The sequence below is a fragment of the Carcharodon carcharias genome, chromosome 10 (genome assembly GCF_017639515.1).
Source record: "Carcharodon carcharias isolate sCarCar2 chromosome 10, sCarCar2.pri, whole genome shotgun sequence".
NCBI classification, from domain to species: Eukaryota; Metazoa; Chordata; class Chondrichthyes; order Lamniformes; family Lamnidae; genus Carcharodon; species Carcharodon carcharias.
In genome coordinates, this window is record NC_054476.1 from 16,869,262 (window position 1) to 16,894,481 (window position 25,220).

The 25,220-nt window shown below is 44.0% G+C and overlaps 1 protein-coding gene and 1 pseudogene across 1 annotated transcript in view; both read right to left on the reverse strand.

Moving 5' to 3' along the window:
- LOC121283332 (growth arrest-specific protein 2) overlaps nucleotides 1–25,220 on the reverse strand; it is a 213,055-nt gene that overhangs the window by 113,716 nt on the left and 74,119 nt on the right. The window contains exons 4-5 of the mRNA XM_041197796.1: nucleotides 18,582–18,723; nucleotides 6,973–7,036 (exon numbers count right to left, since the gene is read on the reverse strand). Of these exons, the coding sequence (XP_041053730.1) occupies nucleotides 6,973–7,036; nucleotides 18,582–18,723 (206 nt within the window). The remainder of the gene's footprint in view (nucleotides 1–6,972; nucleotides 7,037–18,581; nucleotides 18,724–25,220) is intronic.
- On the reverse strand, nucleotides 9,892–10,107 carry LOC121283717 (annotated as a pseudogene).

The window sequence follows — 25,220 nt, forward strand, 5'->3', positions numbered from 1 at the left end:
GCAAGTTGTAGCACTTGCAAACATAAGTTTAAGACACCATGAGCACAAGAGGAGCTGGTCACGGGTGATCTTCTGTTGTGTATTGTTTTGTTTATGTTTTCTGGTCTGGGGATTAAGACTAAAGAATGAGATGTTAATTTTTTTGGATTGTCAAAATGAAATAAATATTGTTTTTGTCCTCATGGTCTGAGTATGCTTCACCTTTGTACTTTTTTGGTGCAGGGTATGCCAGTATGTAATGCTGAATGTGAGTGGCTCTAAACTTTATTGCACAGGCACTTGTGTGGACTTTAGGTTCAAATGGAAGGATAATTTCAGACATCTGGGATGGATACGGCAGCCCTGACATGACGTGGAAGCAGATCTTTGGCAGCCTAGCAGAAGGAATCCTTGATATCCCTGTATCCCTGAAGGATACAGAAGTCTGCCCCCACACCCTCAGCATTCTCCTCACCATGCACCTCTTCTGATTCACTACTGGATACATCCTCTGTGGCCTGTGGTGCTGCATCAACATCTTCTTCCTCCAGTGTGTCCCCCCCTTGCCAGAGCCGGATTGCGGAGAGCGCAGCATGCAACCACTATCAGTGACACCTGCTCTGGGGGGTGTTGTAGTGCTCCCCCTGAACAGTCCAGGCGTCGGAAGCACATCTTCAGAAGATCTATGGTCCTCTCTATTACCGCACTTGTGGAGGCAAGACTCCTATAATAACACTCTTCTGCCTCTGTTCTTAGGTGGCGGAGAGGCCAACTTTTCAACACATAGCCCTTGTCACCCAGCAGCCATCCATCCAGTCGGGCTGGAGCACTGAATAGCTTCAGCATCTGGGAGTGTCTGAGGATATAAGTGTCATGGGAGCTGCCAGGGTACCATGCACAGGATTCCAGAATCTGCGTCCTGTGGTCACACACTATCTGAATGTTCACGGAGTGGAATCCCTTCCTGTTGATGAAGGCATCCGGCTGACCCGCTGGTGCCTTGATGGCCACATGTGTGCAGTCGATTGCATCATGGATGCGGAGGAACCCAACAATCACTGCAAACCCTCTGGCTTGCTCAGCCTCGCTGGCCTCATTCTTACGGAAATGAATAAATGTCATTACCAGCCTGAACAGAGCTTCTGTCACCAGCGTGATGCATCTTTAGGCAGCCGATTGGGACACTCCACAAAGATCCCCCACTGACCCCTGGAAAAAGCCAGAGGCATAGAAGTTGAGGGCCACTGTGACCTCCAGAGCCACTGGCATGGGGTTTCCACCCACACAGTTGGAGGTGATCTCAGGCCCAATCATCTGACAAATGGAGGTCACGGTCTCCCTGGAGAGGCGGAGCCTCCTTTGGCATTGCACCGCGGTCATATTGAGGTAGCTGCATTGCCACCTGTAAACCCTGGCAGCAGGATAGTGGCGTCTTCGGTGACCCTTTCCGCCTTGGACTACTGGCTGGCCCTGCACCCCTTGTGTCTATGCCCCTCCTCCTACAGGTCGCTCCCCTGGAAGCTGATTGGGACAACTGGCCTCCTCTCCTTTCTGCCCCTCTCTACCTCCCCAGAGAAGGTGCCACCAGTGGAGACCACAATTCCCATTACCAAGGTAATGGAAGGCTGTCTGATATCTGGAAGGGCCCATATGGTCAAAAGCCTCCAGGGGCCTTGGAGACACCAATGAGTCCTAAAATGAAGCCTAGAAATGCTGAGAATGAAGCTCAGAACTGAGATGAAGCTGTTAAGTTCAAATAAGCAACCAGCAGCAAATTATCTCCTAGATTCCTCACTATTCACACTGGCAACACGGCTGAACTTTTTTATCCCGCCCTTGGATGAGATTTTGCAAAATGTGGGCTGCCCACCTGCCTGTTTTGCCCATGCGATGAGTGCGAAATCACATGGGCAACATAAAATCGGGTTCAGTTGGGTTTTTAATGGCCTTAAGTGGCCTCTTTATTGATGGTGGGCACAACGCCAACTCCTACATGCGCCCGCTGACCTGAAGATTGCGCACACACGGGATGACGTCAGGACGCTCATCCAATGACTTCTTGTGCTACTTTACGCTCGATCGGGTCGGGTGCACACCCGCCCGCAAGGCTTAAAATTCTGCCCTTGGTCTTTGTTTAATCTAAAAAAAACCTGTCTAACTAATTCTTCACAGCCTAAAAGCATAAATAGTGGGACTCTTACAGAATTGGCAAAGCACAGCCTCTCTAAATTCACAGAAAAACCGTTACGATCAAACTTGGAATGGGAGAATAGGGGAGTCAGTTCACCCCTCCTCACGTGGCTGTAACACTTGGGAATTTTTATTACATTACAGGTGCTATATAAACACATCATTTCTTATGTTTCTTTTGACATACATGCCATGCTACAAGTGTTATATATTACCAATCCTCAATTGTCAATGCTTGTGTAGGCACATACAAAAAAAATGATGTGCAGCAGAGAGAAGGAAAGAAATGTGATTGACAATTGCAATTAATTCATCTGTGCATTAGTTAACTGACTTCCCATTGCACTGCCTCTGACTTGATTCAAGCGTAAAATCTATTTAAGAATTGGTTTTATTTTAAACTAGACACTGTCTGAAGCACAGGATTCACCACTTCAAACTGTCAGTCAAAGGTTGAATACAAGCAGATGTTTGGTGTTCTTTAACTTCAGATTGTGAATATAAACTGATTCTTAGATTTTCTATCAACTTATCTATAATATGAAAGCTGCACTAACAGATAGAACTCAAAGAACTCAAAGAAGAAAAAGCAACTCTCAATAACATTTCACATTTGGGCTCAGATAGAAAGTAGACCTTTAAAAATTAGAGTAAGCTGGGGATGCGTTAACATTCACAGAATATAAAAGACAGGTTTCAGAGATTCTCGTCATAGTTATTGATTCACATCATAGGTATGTACAGCAGCAGTTAGGAAATAAAAAAAAGTTTGGATCATTGTAAATGGTAGCTAAGGTACCAAGTAAATAGGGATAAAACAGTAACTGGTTCAAATTGTATTGATCCAAATGAATTTCATTCCTGCATAAATGAAATTCTAGCTACAAACTGATTGCTTTTTTTGGCTAATAACTCACGTAGTCTGTTTAATGAAAAGTCAGCCAGCATCACTGTGACTACATACACTGAATATATCCTTTTCCTGTATGTCTGGAGGGGCTGACATGTTGTAAATCTTCTTATTCTCACTGGACCTTTTCCTATACCTGGCTTCACACTCACTCACTACACAAACAGTCTGCTTCCGTGCAAGAGCCTGCTTAATCTTCCTCTTTTTGACTTAATTAATCTAGTAATTTTTAATAGTTCCTTGTGCAGCAAATCGAACCAAATAATTGATAATAAAGCAAGATTTGCATATCTTTCAATTCTTGTTAGCCATAATCATTGAATACAGAATAGATATTTCCTCACTGGCCAAGGAAAGGCATGGTGAGGATGTTATGGGACCATTTAAAAAAAGTCTGAATGTACTATTATTAACCAAATGGAACTTTGTGTAACAAGCATTTTTTTTTTGTTTAGGACGTGCTAAAATTCAGTGGTCCTGACAATGTAATAATGAAAACAAAACTATCAACATCCCTATATATAAGATAAAAGAAAAATACTGCAGATGAATCTGTAAATCTGAAACAAAAACAGAAAATGCTGGAAAACTCAGCAGGTCTAACAACATCTGTGGAGAGAAAAACAGAGTTAACGTTTTGAGTCCGTATGACTGTTCTTCAGAACACAAAACTATCAACATCCCTATACCGTTAAGGAAGATTAAATAAATGCATTGCATTACAAAGAATTGTAAGGTCGTTTGGAGAATGCAACCCGCAAGGAGCATGGTAGACCCAAACAAAATGAATACTTATTTCCTTCTGCAACCACCTAGAAGCCTCCATATTGTTCACCTCAGGACTCCACTCCTTAAAGCTAGGTTTCCTGAATTCCTGCAACTAGCTAAGCTGAACAATTTACAATATTCTAAAAAAAGAAATCAGGATTCAGATCCTAGAATCTTTTAAGGGATCCATTAACATCGGAAGATCAGGCCAATTGATTTTTTTTTAGAATGTTGTAAGTTGCTTTATTTAGAATGTTATTGATTGCTTTAGAATGTTGTGCGTTGTCTCAGCTGCCGTGATAGAATTTTTCATAACTGCCATTGCTGTACGTGGGCATGGGCATTTCATTATTTGAGGAATTGTGTGTCAAAAAGAATACTATGCAATTATCCACAGCATCCCCCAATTGTGATAACCTACCTTGGCTTCTGGCCAAGAAGTGTCTTGATTTTGAAATTCTCATCATCATATTCAAATCTCTCAATGGCTTTGCCCCTCCTGACCTCTATAATCTTCATTAGCCCCACAACCCTGCGAGATATCTACTTTCATCTAATTCTGGCCTCTTGAATATCCCAGATTCTTGAGTATCCCAGGTGTGAGCAGAGTTTTCAGAGCAGGTTGTTGGATGTGAATTAGCCTGACACCTCCTCAATGAGATGGAAGCTCTTCATAAAAAGATTTCTTTTTCAGCTTTATAGTTACATAGCATCAACTAAGCAGGGAAAAATCTCAAAGAAAAGCTGGGTGATTGTAATAACATTGTTAATTAGAATGTTGTTAATTGTTTTAGAATGTTGTGGATTGTCTCAGTTGCTGTGGCGGAATTTATCATAGCTGACATTGCTGTATGCGGGCATGAACATTTCATTATTTGAGGAATTGTGAGTCAGAAGGAACAGTATACAATCGTCCACAACAATCCCCAAATAACACAGCATTGACACACGTGCACGCCACTGAGCGCCCTCTTCACTTGTTATCTATGCTTCAGTTGGGAGGTTGTCACTGAGTTGTGCCATTTATTGGTCCCTCACCTACAGACTAACGTAACACAGAGACAAATGTGCCCATTATGGTGAAGTCATCACCACAATGAACTTTTACGCTATAGGTTTCTTTCAAACCACCAGTGGAGGCATTTGCCAGATCTGTTGGATGTCAAAACACTGTTGCATTAAACCAGTCACTGCCACCATGTTTACTGTTCTTCTTTATTTTTCCTCCTGCACTTAGTGGCACATGAGGCAGACAAAGCACATAAGTCTGTTTCCATAGCTACTTTCTGAAACAGGTCACTAGCCTGTTGCCAGAGGCTATAGCTTGAGGGGCATCACTCTGCATCAAGCATGGCTAACCATGAGACTGTTCCATTCTTACTCCCTGCCACAGGGTATTGTAAGGATTTACAGGGTTATAGTCAACCTGTTTGGCCATGTTATGAATGCGTGCTCCGTGGCCATCGGGTTCTGGAGTGGGCCTCAAGCCTGGAGCTTCTGGCTCAGAATAGGGACGCTACACACTGCGCCACAAAATACGTTTACCAGGGAGTACAAATTTATTACCTTTCCCCTGGAAAGAACAATTGAGAGGGCACAGTTGATAGCAACAAGGAACCTAACAACAACCTTTCCACACATACCATTGTTACCCTAGGGTTCATTAGTTCTGTACAGGGTGTTTATTGAGTGAATAAGCATATAAGTGACATGAGTTGGTATGAAGAGTAAAAGGGGCCATGGGGGGTTGGGTGGGGAATATGAGTTGGCATGGACAGAGCACGTGGGCATGGGCAAGAACTTTTGAAGCTATCTTTCTGAATCCAGACAATAGTTCACAACATCTCGGAGGGGCTGTGCACTACTAGTCATGTAGAAGCTGGTCCGACTTATGAAAGTTGCAGGGAGCTAGGAGATTCCTACCCTGCAACAGAGCAGGCCAGATGGGGAGTGCAGGGTGCGGGCTCACTACGCCTTAACCTGTGAAATTCGGGGTCCCAGGAATGGCAGTGGGAATCCTGGAATCTGGTCCCACCTACCATTTTTAAAGGTCCACAAAGTCTCCACGACTCTGCAAGAATCAGTCCTGTTAACTGTTTCTCACTCCACAGATGTTGTCTGACCTGCTGCATATTTCCAGAAATATTTATTGTCAGTTCCCCTGCATGTACAGGTATCATGAACGTTCTACCTCTATTGCAATATAAAGTTATCTTAGCCTTTGGTGAATTTTCTAATATCATTGTGGGAGCACCATCACCACAAGAACTGCAGCAGTTTAAGAAGGTGTCCTGCCACCATTTTTGCACAGTAAATATGGTCTTACCTGTATCCCTACATCCAGCCATAGACAAAAAAGAAACATCTCCATGTTAATCATTGTCATTAGACTATATTTATATAATTAGAGTAAGAGTTTTCAAGCTGTGCTGAAAATCATACAAGAACAATGATGAATTCATGTAAAGAGAGCAGCTAAGTTCAAAGGCCGGATGAATATGGGAATCAAACTTGGACCCTCTGTCTGTGACTCTAGTGCCCTAACATTATGAAAAAGTAACAACAAATTTTTAGATATCTGAGGCAATACAACTCCTTTCAAGCACAAATAATCTTCAGTTACTAAATCATATTGATGATTAATTTTACTTGGAGGTCAAAATGCCTCTAGATGGAATATAGCATCTGCTGAATGGATGAATAAAATGCATTCACTCTTGAAGTCACTCTTCACAGTTTATTTGTATGAGTGCACCCATAACTTAACAGGTTATTGTACATATTTGAATTTAAGCCAAAACCTTTGTGAGCTTCCAACTAAAATATATCCTTAACCTGTAGCAAGGAAAATAATCCTTGCTGTTTTCTCTCGCCCTGTGGTCAGCAAAATCAATGAATCTTTGTGGTGCTGATAGTAAGTAAGCCATAACATCGCAATCTAGAGTACTGTTTAAAGAACTGCCCACAAGATGTTGATAAATACAATCTTGAAAATCTCTTTGCACTATTTACTGGCCTGGCAGGGATGGCAACAAATGTCGGCAGCAAGCACTGGGTCGAGTGGTTAATGAAGTGAAAATGATCCTGTTTCTATTTATTAGAAGAAAAGGGAAAAGTAATCCTACCTGGAAGCTATTCTTCCCAGTTCCAGCAAACAAAGGCATACTTCTCTAGGCTGTTTATGAAGGACTGTAAACATAAAGCACGAAGAACAATTAGTGATTTAATATCAACTATTAATCAATACTTCTAAAAGCGAAATTACTTATAATATTTATACCTTAGTTAATGATAGTATTTTCCACTTTATAACTTTTGTAATCATTTCTTTTTAACTCATGTTTAGGCCACAAATTTATTTTAATTTTTGACTGCTGGCTTCGTTATGAAAATGTCTATTTATCTAAATAATTATGGCTGAATTTTTCCCACGTCGGGCGGGCTCAGTGGGGGCGGGTGGGGGCGGTCACGGAGCCGACTGCTGCCCGCGTTCGGCTCTACTCTGCCATTTGAAGCTGGGGGGCCAAATAAGGCCCACCCAGCATAAGGTGAGAGCGGTAGCACCACCTGTGTGGGCAGGAGGAGGAGGAAGAGTCGGGGCCAGCACTCTTCCGTGCATGCACATGCAAGAGCGCTTCAATCTCCCCGAGGCATGGAGCTGAAGCACTTTTGAAATAAATAAATAAATGGATTAAAAGTTTGTCACATGAGATGGGACATGTTTTCATATTTCAGAAATCTTTTTTATTTAATTCATGAAAGCTTTAGGAAACCTCATCCCGCTTGTGGATGAGGTTTCCTAAAAAACGTAAAGGCCGCTTGGACCATAAGGACCATATCGGGCCCACCCCCGCATGCCAACTGAAAATTCCCGGCCGATGTTGTCTTTGGAGCAATTTGCATAATTGTAATTTACACACTTTTAAGAACGATAAAAAAATTATGGCTTTAATCTGTTTTCTCATGTAAGTCTATTGCATATGAAGACATTAATACCACACACCAAAACAGAATAATTGTTATCAAACTAAAATGATAAAATATAGTGCAATGGTTTGTTCATCCTTCAAGATCACAAAACTGAGTTCTAGTAGGAAACAACAGTCATGTCGTTTCACCACCCAAAAATTTACCCTGGTTTCTATGTCAATATTGTCAACCATTACATGCGATTGAAATTTCCTAAGAATCTTATTTGAGCCTGAGGAAAGCGTGGAACTTACACATATTTCTCCTTCAAATCACTCTTCAAGTATGGAAATTAATGTTAATTTATTCACTCACAGTAAATGGGCATTGTTGTTAAGGCCAGCATTTATTGCCCATCTCTATTTGCCCTTAAGGAGGTGATGGTGAGCCGCCTTCCTGAACTGTTGCAGTCATTGCGATGAAGGTTCTCCCACAGTGCTGTTATGTGGGGAGTTCTGAGATTTTGACCCAATGGCATTGTGCTGGTGACTTACCTGAGTCTGATATCCATGCTGTCTTCTGTGTGGGGGCAAAGCCTGCTACTGATTTCTGGCACTGCTGGGATAGTAGAGCTGTTGGCCATCTCGAAGGCAGGACATCCTTTCATTAAGGGACGGAAGTCCCACACTGAGCCTGTTAAGGCCGCTGCAACATATTATCGCTGACTATTCTAATGGGGTGCAATAAGCCCTCCCGTAAAATTCACCCCAATGTTTCAGGTCAATGACCTTTCATCAGAACACAGTATTTCCTGCATGTTCGTTTAATTCCCATTTTTGTCCTTATGATGGAGGAAATGTCATTGATGAAACAGCTGAAGATGATTGGGTTGAGGACATTGCTTTGAGAAACTCCTTTGCGATGGCCTGGGGCTTAGAACACACACAACCAACTACCCTTGTGTAGGTAAGGCTTCAGCCAGGATTTCCCTTGGTTTCCTTTCACTTCAGTTTTACTAGGGCTCCTTGATACCACATGCAGTCAAATGCGGCCTTTATTACAAGAGCTGTCACTTTCACCTCATCCCAGTTCCTTTGATGATGTTTGTACCAAGGCTGAAATTAAATTGGGAGACTGAGCGGTCCCGCTAAAAGCCCAACTGAGAATCACAGAGCAGATTATTGGTAAGTGCTTCTTGATAGCACAGTCAGTGACATTTTCCAAGAAGTCATGAACCCATCTTTTATGCAAATTAGGGACAGCATGGTGAAGAAAATACAACGTGGAAAGTTTTTCAATATTTACTGTAACTCATTCTGATGCCATAAAAAACATTAATTGATACAGACTATAGAATGTAGGGAGAAATTTAAAACATCACTTAAAAAAAATCAGAAATATGATTTTGGGTCTTGTTTGCCTGAATATTGAGTGTAGGTTTGCAGTCCATTCAGAAATGACTTTCAGTTATGTTAATAATAGTGGTATGAATTGGCACAAAAGATGAAGGAAGCTTGACTGTAGCATAAAAACTGGCATAAGTCCCCTACAAACAATTTTTGTGCTGAAAATTGCCATATTGTTATGCTTATGCTGCTATTCCAGTGCAAGTTTCCCAATTTTTTTTGTCCAAGACTATAGACGACATTGTCCATGCCCGTTGGCGTCAGGTGTGTTCTGTGGCATGAGCAGACAATATGGTGAGAAGGCCAAAAATCAGTTTCACAACATCGTGAAACCGGTTTGCGATCGTCCTCTTCGCCCACCAATGACGGGCTACATTTCACGCCATCAGACATAGGGAACTTCATTTTAATACATCTGCACATCATTATAAGCCCAGCCTGCCGGAATTGTCTCCCTCCCCATTGGATCATCCGCCCACATCAGCATGATTGCACACCGACATGTTTCACAACAGCAACAAAAGGTGTACACTTGGTGGGCTGCACTTTGAGGGGAACACGGAGGCGAATACACAGTGCGGATCGCTCGCCAGAGTCACATGTTCCACTTCAAGGTGGAGGCACGTTGCAGGGGGCAAGGGATGCCCTGCGCTTGAGGTGCATTGTGTGGGCGTGGGTGGCAAGGGCTGCCCTACATTGTAGTATTTAAACCATACAGATTTTGATAAGCGTGTCCACAAGCAGCAAAGTCCTGATGGCAACAACAGCCTGGAATAACAGGTTGTTCACATCAGAACAGAGGGGCTATATCGTGCAGGTATATTACTTTAATATGCTAATGACTCAAACACCTTTGAGTGTACAACCATAAGTTGATGAATGAATGAATAAGGTGCATTGGGAGAGGGGGGGCAAGTGCTTCCCTACAGTTGAAGGTAGCACACAAACTCGTGCGTGTTGAAGGGGGGTTGGCGGGTGAGGGAAGCAGCCACGCATTAGGGAAACCTTGTAGAAAGTGACCATTCCTCTGCAGCTGAGACAGGTACAGCCACAATGATATGATTGGAGGTGGGCCTCTAGCTTCTCTGCCCACTCAAGCAACACAGAGGTATCAAACTGCCACCAAGTGCTCCTGAGCTTTTCACCCCTCGGGCATACGCTGCAAACTATTGAGTGTTTTAGTGAACTGCAGAACAGTTGGATGACTGGGCACATTGTACAATCTCCTCGCCAAAGCTGGCCATGGAGCAGTTGCTGCTGGGGGCGCTCACAGCTTTGTGCAATGTCATCATTCCAGTTTGGACCAGTCTCCCCCATGGTTCAAGCTAACAGTGCAACCTTGCAGTGTGGGTTAGGAGAATGCCTGTGCCTGAGCTGAGAGCACAGCATGCAGTCCAATGGGCAAAACGGCCACCAATCGGTCGGATGGAGTGGGGCGGAGGTGGGGAGGTAGTTTCATTCAGCCATGCAGCGCACTAAACTCTAGCCATCCAAGTGGTGGCCAGCACTCTCCAGGATGTGTTAAGGGGCCTTCAGACTTAACCAAGATAGGTTCTTTATACACCCATGCTAACCCACAAGTCTTTGTTTTCCATCCTGCAAGAGGAGTGCAACAGGATCATGGAGCCTGGTGACCTAGCTCCAAGGCTCTGGCTTACAGAGAGCGAAGACAACTGAGAAGAGAACGACTGGGGTGCCTAGCTGAGCTGAGGGTGGAGCAGCAGGCTCTGGAAGAAGGGGCGGCTGGGGCTTCTGCACACACCACCAAAGAACCACAACGAGCCATCGCTGATCGACACCTAGCTAGACCCAGGGTCTATAGACAGCGTCTTTCATTCATGCAGATGACTGAGAACCGGTGTCGCCGAAGACTACACATGTCTAGGGAACTGGTCAGTTACATCTGCCAGCTACTGCAGGATTTGGCACAAAGGGACATAGAGGGTGCCACTGCCAGTGGCTGTGAAAGTGACTGCGGAGCTCAATTTCTATGCCAGTGGTTCCTTTCAGCGCTCAACAGGTGAACTCTGTGGGATATCACAAGCCCCCAACCACAAATGCATCCATGAAGTCTCAGATGCCATCTTCATGAGGGCACACAACTTTGTGCATTTAGCCCTGGACCAGGACAGCCAGGATGCAAGAGTGAAAAGTGAATGGATTAGCCCAGATCTCAGGTTTCCCACAGATGCAGGGTGCCATCGACTGCACTCACGTGACACTCAGATCGCTGTTGCAACACCCAGTCAACTATGTCAACCGCAAGGGATTCCATTCACTGAATGGGCAGCTGGTGGCGACCACCACAAATGCATTCTGTAGGTCTGAGCACAGTTTCCAGGGAGTTGTGCATGACTCCTACACTCTCAGTCAGTCCCAGATCCCTGACATCTTCCAGGGTCCACAGAAGCTGCAGGGATGCCTCCTCAGGGACAAGAGCTACCTTGGTGCCTCCAGATTCCTCTTCAGAGGTTTCTTTGGGGATTGATTGGAGGCCTGAGTCATGGGCTCCATCGGCTGTTTCCCAGATGTGCCTGAGAAGGCAAGAGGAGATAATTAGTGCATTACAGTGGCCTGTGAAACAGGACACATCAGTCACAGCATGGTTAATTGGTGGATGTTGCACTGCTGGACCTTCATTTGATAGAGCACCGCTAACCTCACCGTCAGCAGAGGAACAGTCCAGATCCTCACCAACCAGCTAGATGGCTCTGTTTTCAAAGTCCATGATGACCTTGATTTCAGGCATTCCTCCACCGGTCTGCGACCTCTCCGTCTTGTTGTGTGCCAGCTTGTCCTGCATGAATAAAGATGGAGAGAGTGTAAGCAGGACACCCACCAGGCCAGATGATAAGTATAATTGGGATATGTGGGTGGAGTGGTCCCATGGATGGGATGAGGGCAATGAAGATGTGTGTGAGAGAGTGAATGGTGATGTCCCTTGAACTGGCAGTGAGTCAGAGCCCTGTGGATGTGTGATGGGTTTGTGAGAGTGTGAGTTGAGAGTGATAAGCAGAGCGACATACCCTGTCGGAACAAAGGCAATCATTCATCCTCATGCAGCACTGGGCGGCTGCCCTCTTTTGAAGGGCATTGGTGCTGACCACTGCTGCCACCGCCTCCCAAGCCGGATTAGTGAGGTTGCTGCCCATCCTGAGGCCAGAGCAAGGTAGAGGACATTACAGCGAGCCTCCACTGCAACCAAAAGGCACGTCATTGAACCTGGGGGCTGCAGTCTTTCTGCCTTTTAGGGCCATGGCTCCTTTACAGCAGACATGGGCAGGAAGCACTGAGATGTGTGCCTGGGGCTAGACTTTAAATATGGCACCCAGTGTGCTGAAGCAGCAAGGTGAGATAGCTAAAGTGAACTGGAAAACCAGGTTCGAGGATACATCATTAGAGAAGCAGTGGCTGACACTTAAGGGGGGATTTCAGAGTATTCGGAATAAGTACATTCCTATTATAACAAAACATTCTAAAAGGAGGACCCACCGTCCGTGTTTAAATAAGGAAGTTAAGGAAAGCATTAAACTTAAGGAAAAAACATACAACTCCACAAAGAATGGCAGATGATTGGTCAGAATATAAAGAATAGCAGAGAATGAGTGAAAGGTTAACCAAGAGAAAGGAATTAGAGTATGAGAGAAAGATAGCTAGAAATGAAAAAAATGGATAGCAAGAGTTTCTACAGGTATTTAGAAAGGAAAAAAGTAAATTGAGTGTTGGTCCTCTAGAGAGTGTCAGTGAGGAGTTAATAGTAGATAATAAGGAAATGACAAAAGAAATTAATAAATATTTTGCTTCTGTGTTCACTGTAGAGGATACAAAAAATATTCCAGTAATAGCTGCAAATCAGGAGGTGAAAGGGCGAGAGGAATTTGGGGGAGAATTTTCTCCCCATCTGGGGAGTTTGGTCAGGAGCGGGCGCAGGCAGGCATGCAGCCGATCACTGAGCAGCTGAACGCTCCCTGTGAAGACAGGGGGAGTAGGCTGAGTCGGTGCCTGTGTTCTTTTGTGCATGTGCGCGAAAGAGCGCAGAAATCTCCCTGAGGCACAGAGCTGCCTCAGGGAGATTAGTTTGATTTTAAACATTTAAATAAAGGAAAAAAAATATTTAAGACATGTGCCCTCATGTGACAGCTTCACATGAGCTGGGACACGTCTATGAATGTTATTAAAAATTTTTATTAAAGTTTAAAAACCTTCATGAAACCTCATCCTGCCCATGGATGAGGTTTCATGATAAATGCGAAGGCCACCTGGGCTCTTCACCTGCCCGCCAACCTTAAGGGATGGCCAGCTATGTTAGTTATTTTAATTGGAATTTAACAGGCCTTTGACAGCTTGACGGGTGTGCAGCCGACTCTGGCATGCGCCCACCGAATTGAAGATCTGAATTACGCGCGGTGACGTCGGGACACACACCCGATTTCACCCCGCGCCATCTTACACATCGGCGAGCGGGGCCCGTCCTCGCTCACTGACCCGAAGATTCTGGCCTTGGTGAAATTGAAATCACCAGGGAAAGGGTACTGAGCAACTTGATGGAGCTGCAGGCTGGCATGTCTCCGGGTCCCGATGGAGTACATCCTAGGCTCTTAAAAGAGGTAGCTAATGAGGTAGTCAATGCGCTGATGTTAATTTTCCAAAATTCGCTAGATTCTGGAAAGGTTCCATCAGACTGGAAAGTAGCAAAAAATAACCCATCTATTCAAGAAGGGAGGGAGGCAGAAAATAGGAAATTATAGGCTAACTTTTTACAATTTACATCAATGACTTAAATGAGGGGAGTGAAGACATGGTAATTAAATTTGCAGATGACACAAAGATAGGTATGAAAGTATGTTGTGAAGAGAACATGAGGAGGTTGCAGATGGATATAGATAGGTTGATTGAGTGGGCAAAAATCTGGCAAATGGAGTTTAATGTGGGAAAATGTGAAGTTGTTCACTTTGGCAGGAAGAACAAAAAAGCTGAGTATTACTTAAATGGAGTACAGCTGCGTAATTCTGAGGTACAGAGGGGGAAAGGTGTTCTCATACATGAGTCACAAAAAGTTAGCATGCAGGTACAGCAAGTAATTAAGAAGGCTAATAGAATGCTACCCTTTATTACAAGAGGGATTGAACACAAAAGTAACGATGTTATGCTTCAGTTATACAGGGCATCACACCTCGAATACTGTGTGCGGTTTTGATCTCCTTATTTAAGGAAGGATGTAAATGCATTGGAGGTGGTTCAAAGGAAGTTTACTAGATTGATACCTGGAATGAGTGGGTTGTCTTATGAGGAAAGGTTGGACAGACTGGGCTGGTTTCCAAAGGAGTTTAAAAGAGTGAGGGGTGATTTGATTAAAGTATACAAGATCCTGAACAGCCTTGACAAGTTGGACGTCAAAAGGATGTTTCCTCTTGTGGGTCAGTCCAGAACTAGTGGGCACTGCTTTAAAATTAGGGGTCGCCCTTTAAGGACAGAAATGAGGAGAATTTTTTTCTCTCAGAGGATTGTGCAACTTTGGAACTCTCTGCCTCAGAAGGTGGTGGAGATGGGGTCATTGAATATTTTTAAGGCGGAGGTAGATAGATTCTTGTTAGACAAGGGAATCAAAGGTTATAGGGGATAGATAGGAATGTGGAAATCGAAACACAAGAAGATCAGCCATGACCTTATTGAATGGTGGAGCAGGCTTGAGAGGCCGAACAGACTATTCTTGTTCCTATTTCTTATGTTCTTAGGCGAGCTTGCCTAAACACACCATGGAAATGGTGTGTTTCCCAGGAATGCATAATTAATGCAGCAGGTTTGGGATGATAGGCCATGAAAAGCCACCATTGCAGCTGGCGGGTAAAGCATTGTTTTACCTGCCCACTGCTGCACTTAGTGCAAATTTGGGATGATTCTGCCATATGTAGTTTCTCATTATGTATCCTAACTGAGGGAAATCGGTATAAATCCACCTTATCCTTGCTGAGATAGCCAGCTCTCCAACTAGAAAGTATATGAAGGAGCATATAAATTACTAAAGGTGTGGTGTTCTCCCAGGATATAAAATTGTTAATGTCAAGGATTTGTAAAAAGTTTGGAGGAATTCAACTACAGGTAAATGGAAAATTGGACAGAAATCACTTTCTTTAAAATGTTATTTACAGCTTAAACAATTCTCTACCTGCTATTGATATCCAAAAACTATTTAATCTTTGACAAGATATTAGTTCTTTAGCAAATGTTAACTTTTACAGGCGTTTCTTGTTACATGTATATCCCTTAAGTGCACTATATAACATAATAATGTCATGGGTTTATATTTAGTTTTGTACTACACCTTTAATTTGATTCAATTCAGAAGAATGCTTTACATGAAAAGAAAACACCAACAATGAAATATAAGCCAGATTCTGCACTTTTACAGTTTTCAGACCAGCAACAGTTGCTAAAAATGAGGCTGCAGCCACTTTATTCTGAACTGATGTTAAGCAGCCACTGCCACTATTGCTCAATTATGGTATTATCAGTTCCAAAAGCTCAGAGATGAATTCAGTCTGCAGCAAGGCAGATTTTCAGCTCTGTATTTGGATGTCAATTATTGCAGCTATGGGGCAGAGAGTAGAACAAGTCTCCAGATGTTGGACTTCACCAAGTCTCCTTCAACAGCATCTTCCAACCCCACAACCACTACCATTTGAAGAAAAACGGCAGCAAATAGATGGGAGCACCAGCACCTTGACATTCCTCTCCAAGTTACTCACCATTCTGATTAGGAAATATATCGCTGTTCCTTCACTGTCACTGGGTCAAAATCCTGGAACTCCCTTCCTAACAGCACTGTGGGTGTAACTACACCACATGGACTGCAGTGGTTCAAGAAGGCAGCTCACCACCACCTTCTCAAGGGCAACTAGAGATGGACAATAAATGCTGGCCCAGCCAGCGAAGTCCACATCCCATGAACGAATAAAAGAAAACAAGTGTTCTTGTTTGGGCAAACCTTCGCTAAACAAAAGGGCTGTCACAACACAAAACTGTATTAACATCAATGTATTTAAACTACCTAGTTATCAGAAGCTGACAAAATCTGTCGCTGTCTGAATGGAAAAGAGACACGGCTGTTTTGCTTTGAACTACAAACCAGTTTTCATTCTGTGGCTGCTAAAGTCCCAAAAATTTGCCAAGCACTCTAACGTTTAACTCATCAGCTATGCTGGGCCAGTCGGCGGTGGTGGCGGTGGTCCCTTGGAATTGAGGATGTCCGTCAGGCTTGGTGAGACTTCAGATGACAGAGGAGCCCAATTCTGGATCCATACGTTCTTCCAGTTGGGGCACGTTGTTGCGCAGGGGAGTGGAAATCACAGTCCTGGGTTGGCTTCCTTCTCTTCCCTCTGCTGTTGCCGGGCCAGTAATGTCCTCTTGGGTAAGCTTAGTTAGGACTAATGTCCTTACATTGGTTAAACCTGGTGTTAACTCAATTAGCCTGTGCCCGAAAACAGAAACCCAAATATTGTGAGAATTTAGTCCTTCGCCACATCTAAATAATCACAAGCTGTTGGTGCCTGCCACACCTCTAGGCAGGTCGCTCAACTGTATAAGCAAATCTCAGGCCACCAGCATCAGTAAAGTCTCAGGAGCAGAGAACCATGGGAATGGGTATGGGGGATGACCAATGGAAAGTTGAATAGAATGAGGTGTTCATTTGCTCGTCCTGGCTCTGTGTCTTCTTTAAAATTACTTTACTTGCTGGCAATCGCTGGCTTGGCTGCATCCACACCTAGAAAACCTGAGTGGAACAGTACTAATGCATACTTTGCTCAGGCCAAACTAACTTTCCTAACATAGAAATTAGACCCTTTATTAGCAATAGTAAAGAGCCTAATTCTGTTTTAGGCAGCCATATGAAAAATAACCAAACACAATTTCCAATCAGACGCTTTTCAGATGTCCTTAGGACGCAGAATGTTAGTCCCTGATATTGGACCTCAGTGTGCCTATTTTGCACTTGTTTCAGAACGGATTCAATTGTTCACTGAATTATATAACCAGCTGAGTTCATTCTAAGAGACAAATGACCTTGAGAAATGTGTTGAAAGCACTCCTCAAGAAACATAATTATAACAAGCTCACAGAATTTTGGTTTAGTTTGAGAATTTATTTAATGAATACATGCAATATGATTTTGTGTTTTCTAATTCTATTTTAAAATATTTAACGATTGTGCTGAAATTCCTTGCTTGATCTAAACAAATGCGTCAGTGAAACACTGCAATGGTCTTTAATCTCCCAAACCCTGAGGCTAGGAGGACAAAAAAACAGCCAGTCTTCCTGCTTCTGATAGATATCCAGATTACTCTGATATTATCCAGAACAAACTTGTACATTTTAAAACATGAAAATGTGTTTCAGTGTTCAAGGACTTTAATACAAGTTTTATTATTTATAATTGGTTTTGGAATTGTTTCTAAGTTAGCAACAAGTGAGGAGTTTAATCTCTTTAACCAATTCGTGAAAGGCCACTCAAAACAAATAACTGATATTAAAACACTGCAAGGTCTTGAAATGACATAGGTGAAGAGGTGACTTAAGTTCACCTTTACTATCCAATCAATTAGGATCTTTTAAGTTAACCTGTGAACCCTGTAAGATTTTTGTTTGTGGGGTTTTAGAGGCTCAGCCAACACACAAATTCTTTTCACATGCATTAATGGAAAACAAAATGATAATGAATGTTATATTATACACAGTAACTGGGAGAAGGCAGTGGTTGATGAACAAAATCAGTATGTAAGATCAGTTAAAAGACACAAATTACAACACTGATCACAATATTATGGTATAATACAGAGCATTCCAACACCAACTGAGGTGAAACCTTTATAAGAGTCCCTGCTTCAGATCTTCTTTGTCTCGCAATGAAGAAGACTCCTTCCATTGGTGGTATTTCCTAAAAAAGGCAATATTTGAGCCAAAAGTGTCAAAGTGCAGATAGTCATCTTTGAGACTATTTCTCTTGAGATTACTGACAGCTTTATTTTGCATTAGAGTATGTCAGAGAAAACACAGTGATAAGTATGTCAAGCTGTCAGCTGGAAACAATAGAGCAAAACAGTTCCATTAACAAATAGAAAGGGCATATCAGTTACATGAAAGATAAGCACTGCGGTCAGTTTTTGTCAAGTGACCTTTTATCTTTTTGAGAAAAGAGGTCTTTCAGTTGCACAAAGGCTTATTTATTCTCCAGACAGTACAGATAATGCATTCATCAAACTAAATAGGACTTTTGAAATAAAACTCAGTGCACCAATGCAGGTCATAGAAAATACTCAACATATTGTGTAATGTATCACAATAAAACCTTCAAGATATCCTATATTGCAGCTAATTATGATTATATTATGTATATTATGATTATAACATAATTAACTACATACCCAAACCTTCAGACTCAAAAAGGCAAGTATCATCCACCCCGACTTCTCTGCACCAGGCTAGAAAGTTGGCAGTATTATCACGGGCAAAGAAAGAACCCGAAGGGGCATTGGCTTTGCAAGGAATCTTCTTTACAAGTAGATGCTATGAAATTAAAACATAGTATTAATCCATTAGAGAGTATAGCTCAAGCTAATTAAGTATATGGCCAATTGTATATTTATCCATCTAGTACATATTACAAGTTTGCATCTGCATGCACTGCTTGTCTGCACCACTTGAGTCCTATTGTCACATTGTTGTTGCACTTTTGTTTCAACTGATCTGGGTCTTAAGTCAGCGTTTATTAAGAGCTTGTCTTCAAAAATTCATTGCTCTGATGGGCCAATGGCTTGTCCTGAATTCCGACAATTCTCAGAAAAGTTTTTGTGAAAATCAACTACCATTTTATTCCTCATTAATTCTAATTTATAATGCCCAAAATAGGGGCTTAAACAAAATAAAAATAATACACATTTCACAATAACATAATTAAATTTATACATTGGATTGTACTTTGTGTAATTTAATCCCTTCATTAAACCTTTCACTTGAAGATCTCAGCCACTCTAAGTGCATGGACTTGGAGTTGAGATTTGAACTCACACCTGTGACTCTGTGAGCTGAATTTTGATTACGCAATCTAATTTTCCACCATGTATCAGTAGCATTCAATCAGCCATAGTCAAGCAACATGTTTCTTCAGTACCTTCAATTTTATGATCGGTATTTTATTTTCAAATAACTTTGAAAAATAAGAGAGCAAATTTCAATTGTTTATATGAGGTAAAATTTATACCAAATGTCTTTGGAAGCTGTGCCTGCTGAGGAAGTGAAAAAAATTACGACATGTACATTACACATCTGAGTTTGCTTGTTCATATTGTATGATCTTCAAAATATATATTAAGACAGAGGTCCATTTATCCCAAGCTGTAACCCCCCTTTACCTGAAGAGTGCATTTGGTCTTACCTCTCTCTTTGCACGAGAGATTAATTGTAGTATCGTAAGTATCCTACATTTACACACATTTCCTGTTAATGTTTTACATTATACATTGTTTTGTTCACATATATAATGGAAACTTGTCACACTATATTTATATTCTTCCTCCAGCAGCACCAGTGGAAGGAAAGTATAATTACAACATGAAAAGTTTCCATAAGCAGCTTCTATGATATATGAGAACAAAGCAACTTGTAATTTAAATATAATAATAAGAATGTATGACCTTCAAATGGGAATTTTTGTGCAATCCCCAGCTTCCCAACTCCCTTTATCCGAAGATTGTACTAGATTGTGAGATCCAGGTGCCTCAGAGGACATGCAGGTAAAGCAGCTGTTATCATGTTATGACTGAATAAATCCTTAAATAAATTATATAACAATAAAGACCATTCAACATCTTTCTTAATAATGTGCAGGCTGGAATTTTACGGCCCCAGCGGGGATGGGCCGTAAAATGCAGCAAGTCATTCTAAACTTTGGCGGGACTGTAAAATTCCATCCGCAAAGTGTACAAATGTCACAGGTCTGCCTAAAATGGAGCACACCAACAGTAGTTCCAAGGGGCCAGAATTAATACTCCTTTGCCAGTGGGTTTGAAGCATGTCAAATCCAAACAGGCAGCCTGCCCACTGCCTATCCACCTGCCTCTGCCCCCACTGCAATTTTACCAGCGGCAGGAGTGACATCAAGATTTAAACATTAATACTCAGTAAAGGGTCTCATCCTGCTGCTGCCAGGGGTTAGCAGCAGCGGGAGAGGTTCACGCCAAGCGGTAAGCCTGGCAGGTTTCCCTGCATGGCGTCCCTAATCAATGGACCCTTGTGCCCATCAGAGATCCCCCTCACCATTGTCCCAAGGTGTTACCCCTCCAGGTTCCCCTCCCGTCATGGCCTCTCAAACCACAGCCTCCCCCAACACTCCTTATTGCTGTCTGCCAGCATGGCCCCATGAGAACCACAAAAACTTATCAAGTCCCGAGCCAGCACTGAATGCCTTCTCAAAGTGCTATACTGTCATTGGCCACCACTCCTGGAGGCTGCTGGTACTGGAAAGCTGCCATTCTTCTACTAGACAGGTTCCTCCCCCTAACATTTTAGTCATGGGAGATACGGGAACCACGGCACCCCATTAAATACATCCTATGGTGTGTGTAAAGAACTAAGCTACAGATAACTTGATACTGCTGGCATTAGTCAATGGCTTTTGCAAGAAATTGTGCCACTTATATAGTACAGAACGTGGACACTTGGATGTTAAGTACAAGTTAGTTTCACAAAGAATTCTGCCAAAAAAGACATATTAACCAAAATAAGCATCACAACGTTAACAAAATTTGGAGAACTGTAAATCTGGAAACTGTCCACAATTTAGTAGCTGCTAATATCATATGCAAAGATCTAAGGGAGAACTTTCTCCTGTTAGCTAAAAGTCTTTCAAATTTAAATATTGTTTCATCTAACCACAACTTTTTGCCTTGTCTCATCCACTACTTTCGATTTTGGTTCTCTTTATTGGCCTCGAATGTACTCAGTACTTCAAAAAGCTAACTTAGTATAAAGGTAACCATGTACGTGGCTTAAAATATTACATTATTTGTTAAAAGCGATAGAACAGAAGAATAATTTTATTTGCAATTGTCAATCAGTGTAGGAGAGGAGCGGATAAACACACATTTGTTATAAACTAAATGCTTTCATGACTACTACATAATTTCGAGAATCAAAGAAATACAGAAATTTAAGTTGGAATTTGTAAGTCTAAACTTGTTTAAAACCTTTCAGATATTGGGATATTTTATGGACAATTTTAAGGCGTTACATTTTATTGCTCGTGAACAAATAAATTTGTTTGTGGATGTGTGCACTTTCTTATTTGAGTCAAGTTAAAAAGTCTAGCAGCAAGCTTTCGCATTAAAAATACAGAAAGTTACTTTATTTCTCAAACACACTTGCCCTGAAGGCTAAACAAAAGCTTGATAACTCACTCACATGACTTACCCAAACGATCACACACAAGAAACTAGATGCAATTGAAGGTAAAACAGTAATTATAAAATTTGGAATTTAGCTCAATCTCTATTCTATTGCGGGCCCGAGGTTTCTTGGTGAAGTTGATGCTTTCTGAAAGCGAAGATCATGGCTAGAATTTTACCCTTGTCGGGTGGGCTCGGCGGGAACGAGCGGAGGTGGTCGGGAAGCCGACCCCTGCCCGCGATCAGCTCTGCGCCGCAATTTTATGCGGGCGGGCCAATTAAGGGCCCACCCGGTGTAAGTCACAACAGCGGCAACAGCAAGAAGGGGCGGGCGGGAGCATGAGCTCAACGTCCACCGGGTCAAATGGCGACCCAGTAGCCGATTCAAAAGCAGTCGTGGCAGCCATTCAAAGGCTGCCAATTAAGCACTTGCACCTCGTGATGGAGATCGTAACGGGTGAACACGGCAGGTGGGAGGGCAGGTCGGCAGGGCAGTCAGCCCCGCAGTTTTCTGATGAGTATCTCGCTGCCCTCCTGGAGGAGGTGGCAGCACGGAGAGAGATCCTTGTTCCCAGGGACGGAGGAGGAGGCCCCCCGACCTCATCAAAAATGCCTGGGAAGAGGAGGTGGCATCCAGGATGAGTTCCCATGATGTGGTGAGATGCACACGGGTGCAGTGCCGTTAGCGCTTCATGATCTCCTGCGATTGGGAAGGATGAACACCATGTTGGCATGGGTTATTTAGCACAGCAATTAGGAGCTGCCCACCTTGCACCCCGCCTCCCCCCGCCCACCGACCCCCGACCCCCTTGGACCTCAGAGGTCCTAGAGTGTGAGTGGCAAATGTCAATGAGGCAGCATCTGGGCAAGGGGGTGAGCCCTTGGAATGAGTGTCTTCTGGCTCCAGGGTCACGAATTGGCTGAGCCTTGAGAGGTATTCCTCAGGCAGGGTTGGCCAGGCTGCAATGGCTAATCAATGCTCCTCTGTCCCTTCAGGAGAAGACATCCCATAACAATGCTGAGAGGTTGCAGACTGGCGGTGGAGCACCCCACCTACTCATCCTAACTCGATATGAGCAGGAGGCCCTGGAGCTGGAGAGGTGACATGCGCCTAGGTCAACCGGCCGCGTGTGAGGTTGGGGTGCCACAGCGAGGTAAGAGTGCAGTGCACTGATGTCAGAATGTCTGTCATTGCAACCATTCCACTGTTGTCTCTATACTGATGTATGCCTCGAACATGCAATCTCCATTGATAATGGAAAGACGAGGGCACTCTGTTCCGGGTGCCAGGCATTCACAGCAACAGTGAAATGGCTTCAACTAATGGCATCTCCTGGTTCTTTCTTTCAGACTCACCAGCAGCCCATTGAGGCGAGGAGCCTGAAGGTCCACCACTGACCCCAAGAGACAACAGCCATCACAACGCACCTGCACCACACTCTTTCAGCCACGCAGGCACCAGCGTAGATACCAGCAACTCGGTGGGTGTTACGTTGGCGGCCAGTATCTCAGTGCACATTGGTGAGGGCATTTCACACTCACTTGAGGTGCTGTCGGAAGCAGAGAGTGCCCAGGGCGCCGGCAGTTGGCAGACTGCTGGGGACCAGGAACATGCTCAGCCGGTGGCTGATGATGTGCCTTTGGAGTCATCCCTGAGGCAGTAGATGCTGGAAGTTCAGCAGGGTGTGCGGGAGGATCTGGCAGAGAAACATGAGGAAATGCATGCCATGCTCTGCGTTGTGGAGGAGTCCATGCAGAGCGTGAGCAATGTAATGACCCTCATGGCCAACTGCACTGCCTCCTCCAAGGAGACAGTGGCAACTCTCATGGAGATGCTCCTCCAGGAGCTGAATCAGGGAATGCTGGGGATGCGCTTGGACCTGCAAGCCCTCACACCAGCAATGACCTCAGGTGGTCACTGTCAATGTGGGAGATGGATTGGGCACCCAGTTTCCCAGCTAGGTGCCCATCCATCAATGGTGAGCAGGGAAGTCCAAAGTGACTTCGCGTTGGCGCAAGAGCTGCCTGTCATCTCTGCAGGCTCCTCTCTGGGCGCTCCAGATGATGGCAGCAGCTCCTCCGCCCCTCTGCCAGTGACAGCGGCATCCAATAAGGCTGCAGCGACTGGAGAGATGCCAACCGTGGCACTGACCGCTCCCTCCCACGGGCCGGAGGACGACTGCCAAGGTCATCAAGGCCAACAGGACAGCAGAGTGAGCAGGCTGTCTCCAATGCCAGTGCCAGCGAGGGGGAAGTACCTAGGCATAGCACCCACAAGTGAAAACTTAAAGCACAACATGGGCTTATCACTGGTGATATTTTTTTCTCCCACTTTTACGTTAAATGTTAATTGATGTGATGGATTTCAATTTCAATTGCATTATATATGCCAGACACCACATCATTAAATGTGTTTCTGCTCAACAAGCCTCTGGGTGCTTCATTAGTTCTGCAGGTGCAAGGTAACCCATGATGTTATGAGTGAATTGTTTGTCACTGAACTTTATTGAAGTGGCACATAGTGCATATTGTTCACCAAGCAAATGTTCCTGTCAGGTATTGAGTATGGAGCCTGCAGCCATGGCATGTGATGGTGGTTCTTATTTGGTAGGCCAGTTGAAGGAGCATTGGATCAAAGCATCCTGGGTATCCCTGCCTCCCTGGAGATTGTCCAGGTCAGCATCTATCCCCATAGCGTTCTCCTGACCATGCTCGTCCTCGGACTCACTACTGGACTCATCGTCTGTTGCCAGAGCAGCTGCATCAACGTCTTCTTCCTCCACTGTGTCCCCCCTTTCCAGTGCCAAATTGTGTAGAGTGCAGCATGCAACCACTAACAGTGACACACAATCTGGGGGGGTAATGGAGTGCACAGGCATTGGAGCGAATGGTCCAGGCATCGGAAACACATCTTGACAAGCCTATGGCTGTCTCTACCACCACCCTTGTGGAGGCATGGCTCCCATTGTACCACAGCTCAGCCTCTGTTCTTGGATGGCGGAGAGGTGTCATGAGCCACCTTTTGAGAGGATAGCCCTTGTCACCTATCAGCCATTTATCCACCGAAGAGCCTCCGCACCTGGGAGTGTCTCAGGATGTAAGCGTCATGGGAGCTGCCTGGGTACCTTGCACAGACTTGCTGAATCTGTATCCTATGGTCACACACTAACTGCTGCACGTTCATGGAGTGGGAGCCCTTCCTGTTGTCGAAGGCACCGGGCTCACCCAATGGTGCCTTGATGGCCACATGCGTGCAGTCGATTGAACCCTGGATGCGGAGGAACCCAGCAATCGCTGCAAAGCCTCTGGCTCGCTCTGCCTGGATGGCCTCGTCTGGGTGCTAGTGAATTAAAGTCAGTGCACACCTGAACAGTATGTCTGTCACCAGCTTGACACAACTGTGGACAGTTGATTGGGAGAATCCACAAAGATCATCCACCGACCCCTGGAAAGAGCCAGAGGCATAGAAGTTGAAGGCCACGATGACCCTCAATGCCACTGGCATGGGGTGTCTACCCACAAAGTAGAAGCTGGTCTCAGGGCCGATCATCTGACAGATGGAGGTCACTGTCTCCCTTGAGAGACGGAGCCTCCTTTGGCATTGCACCTCAGACATATTGA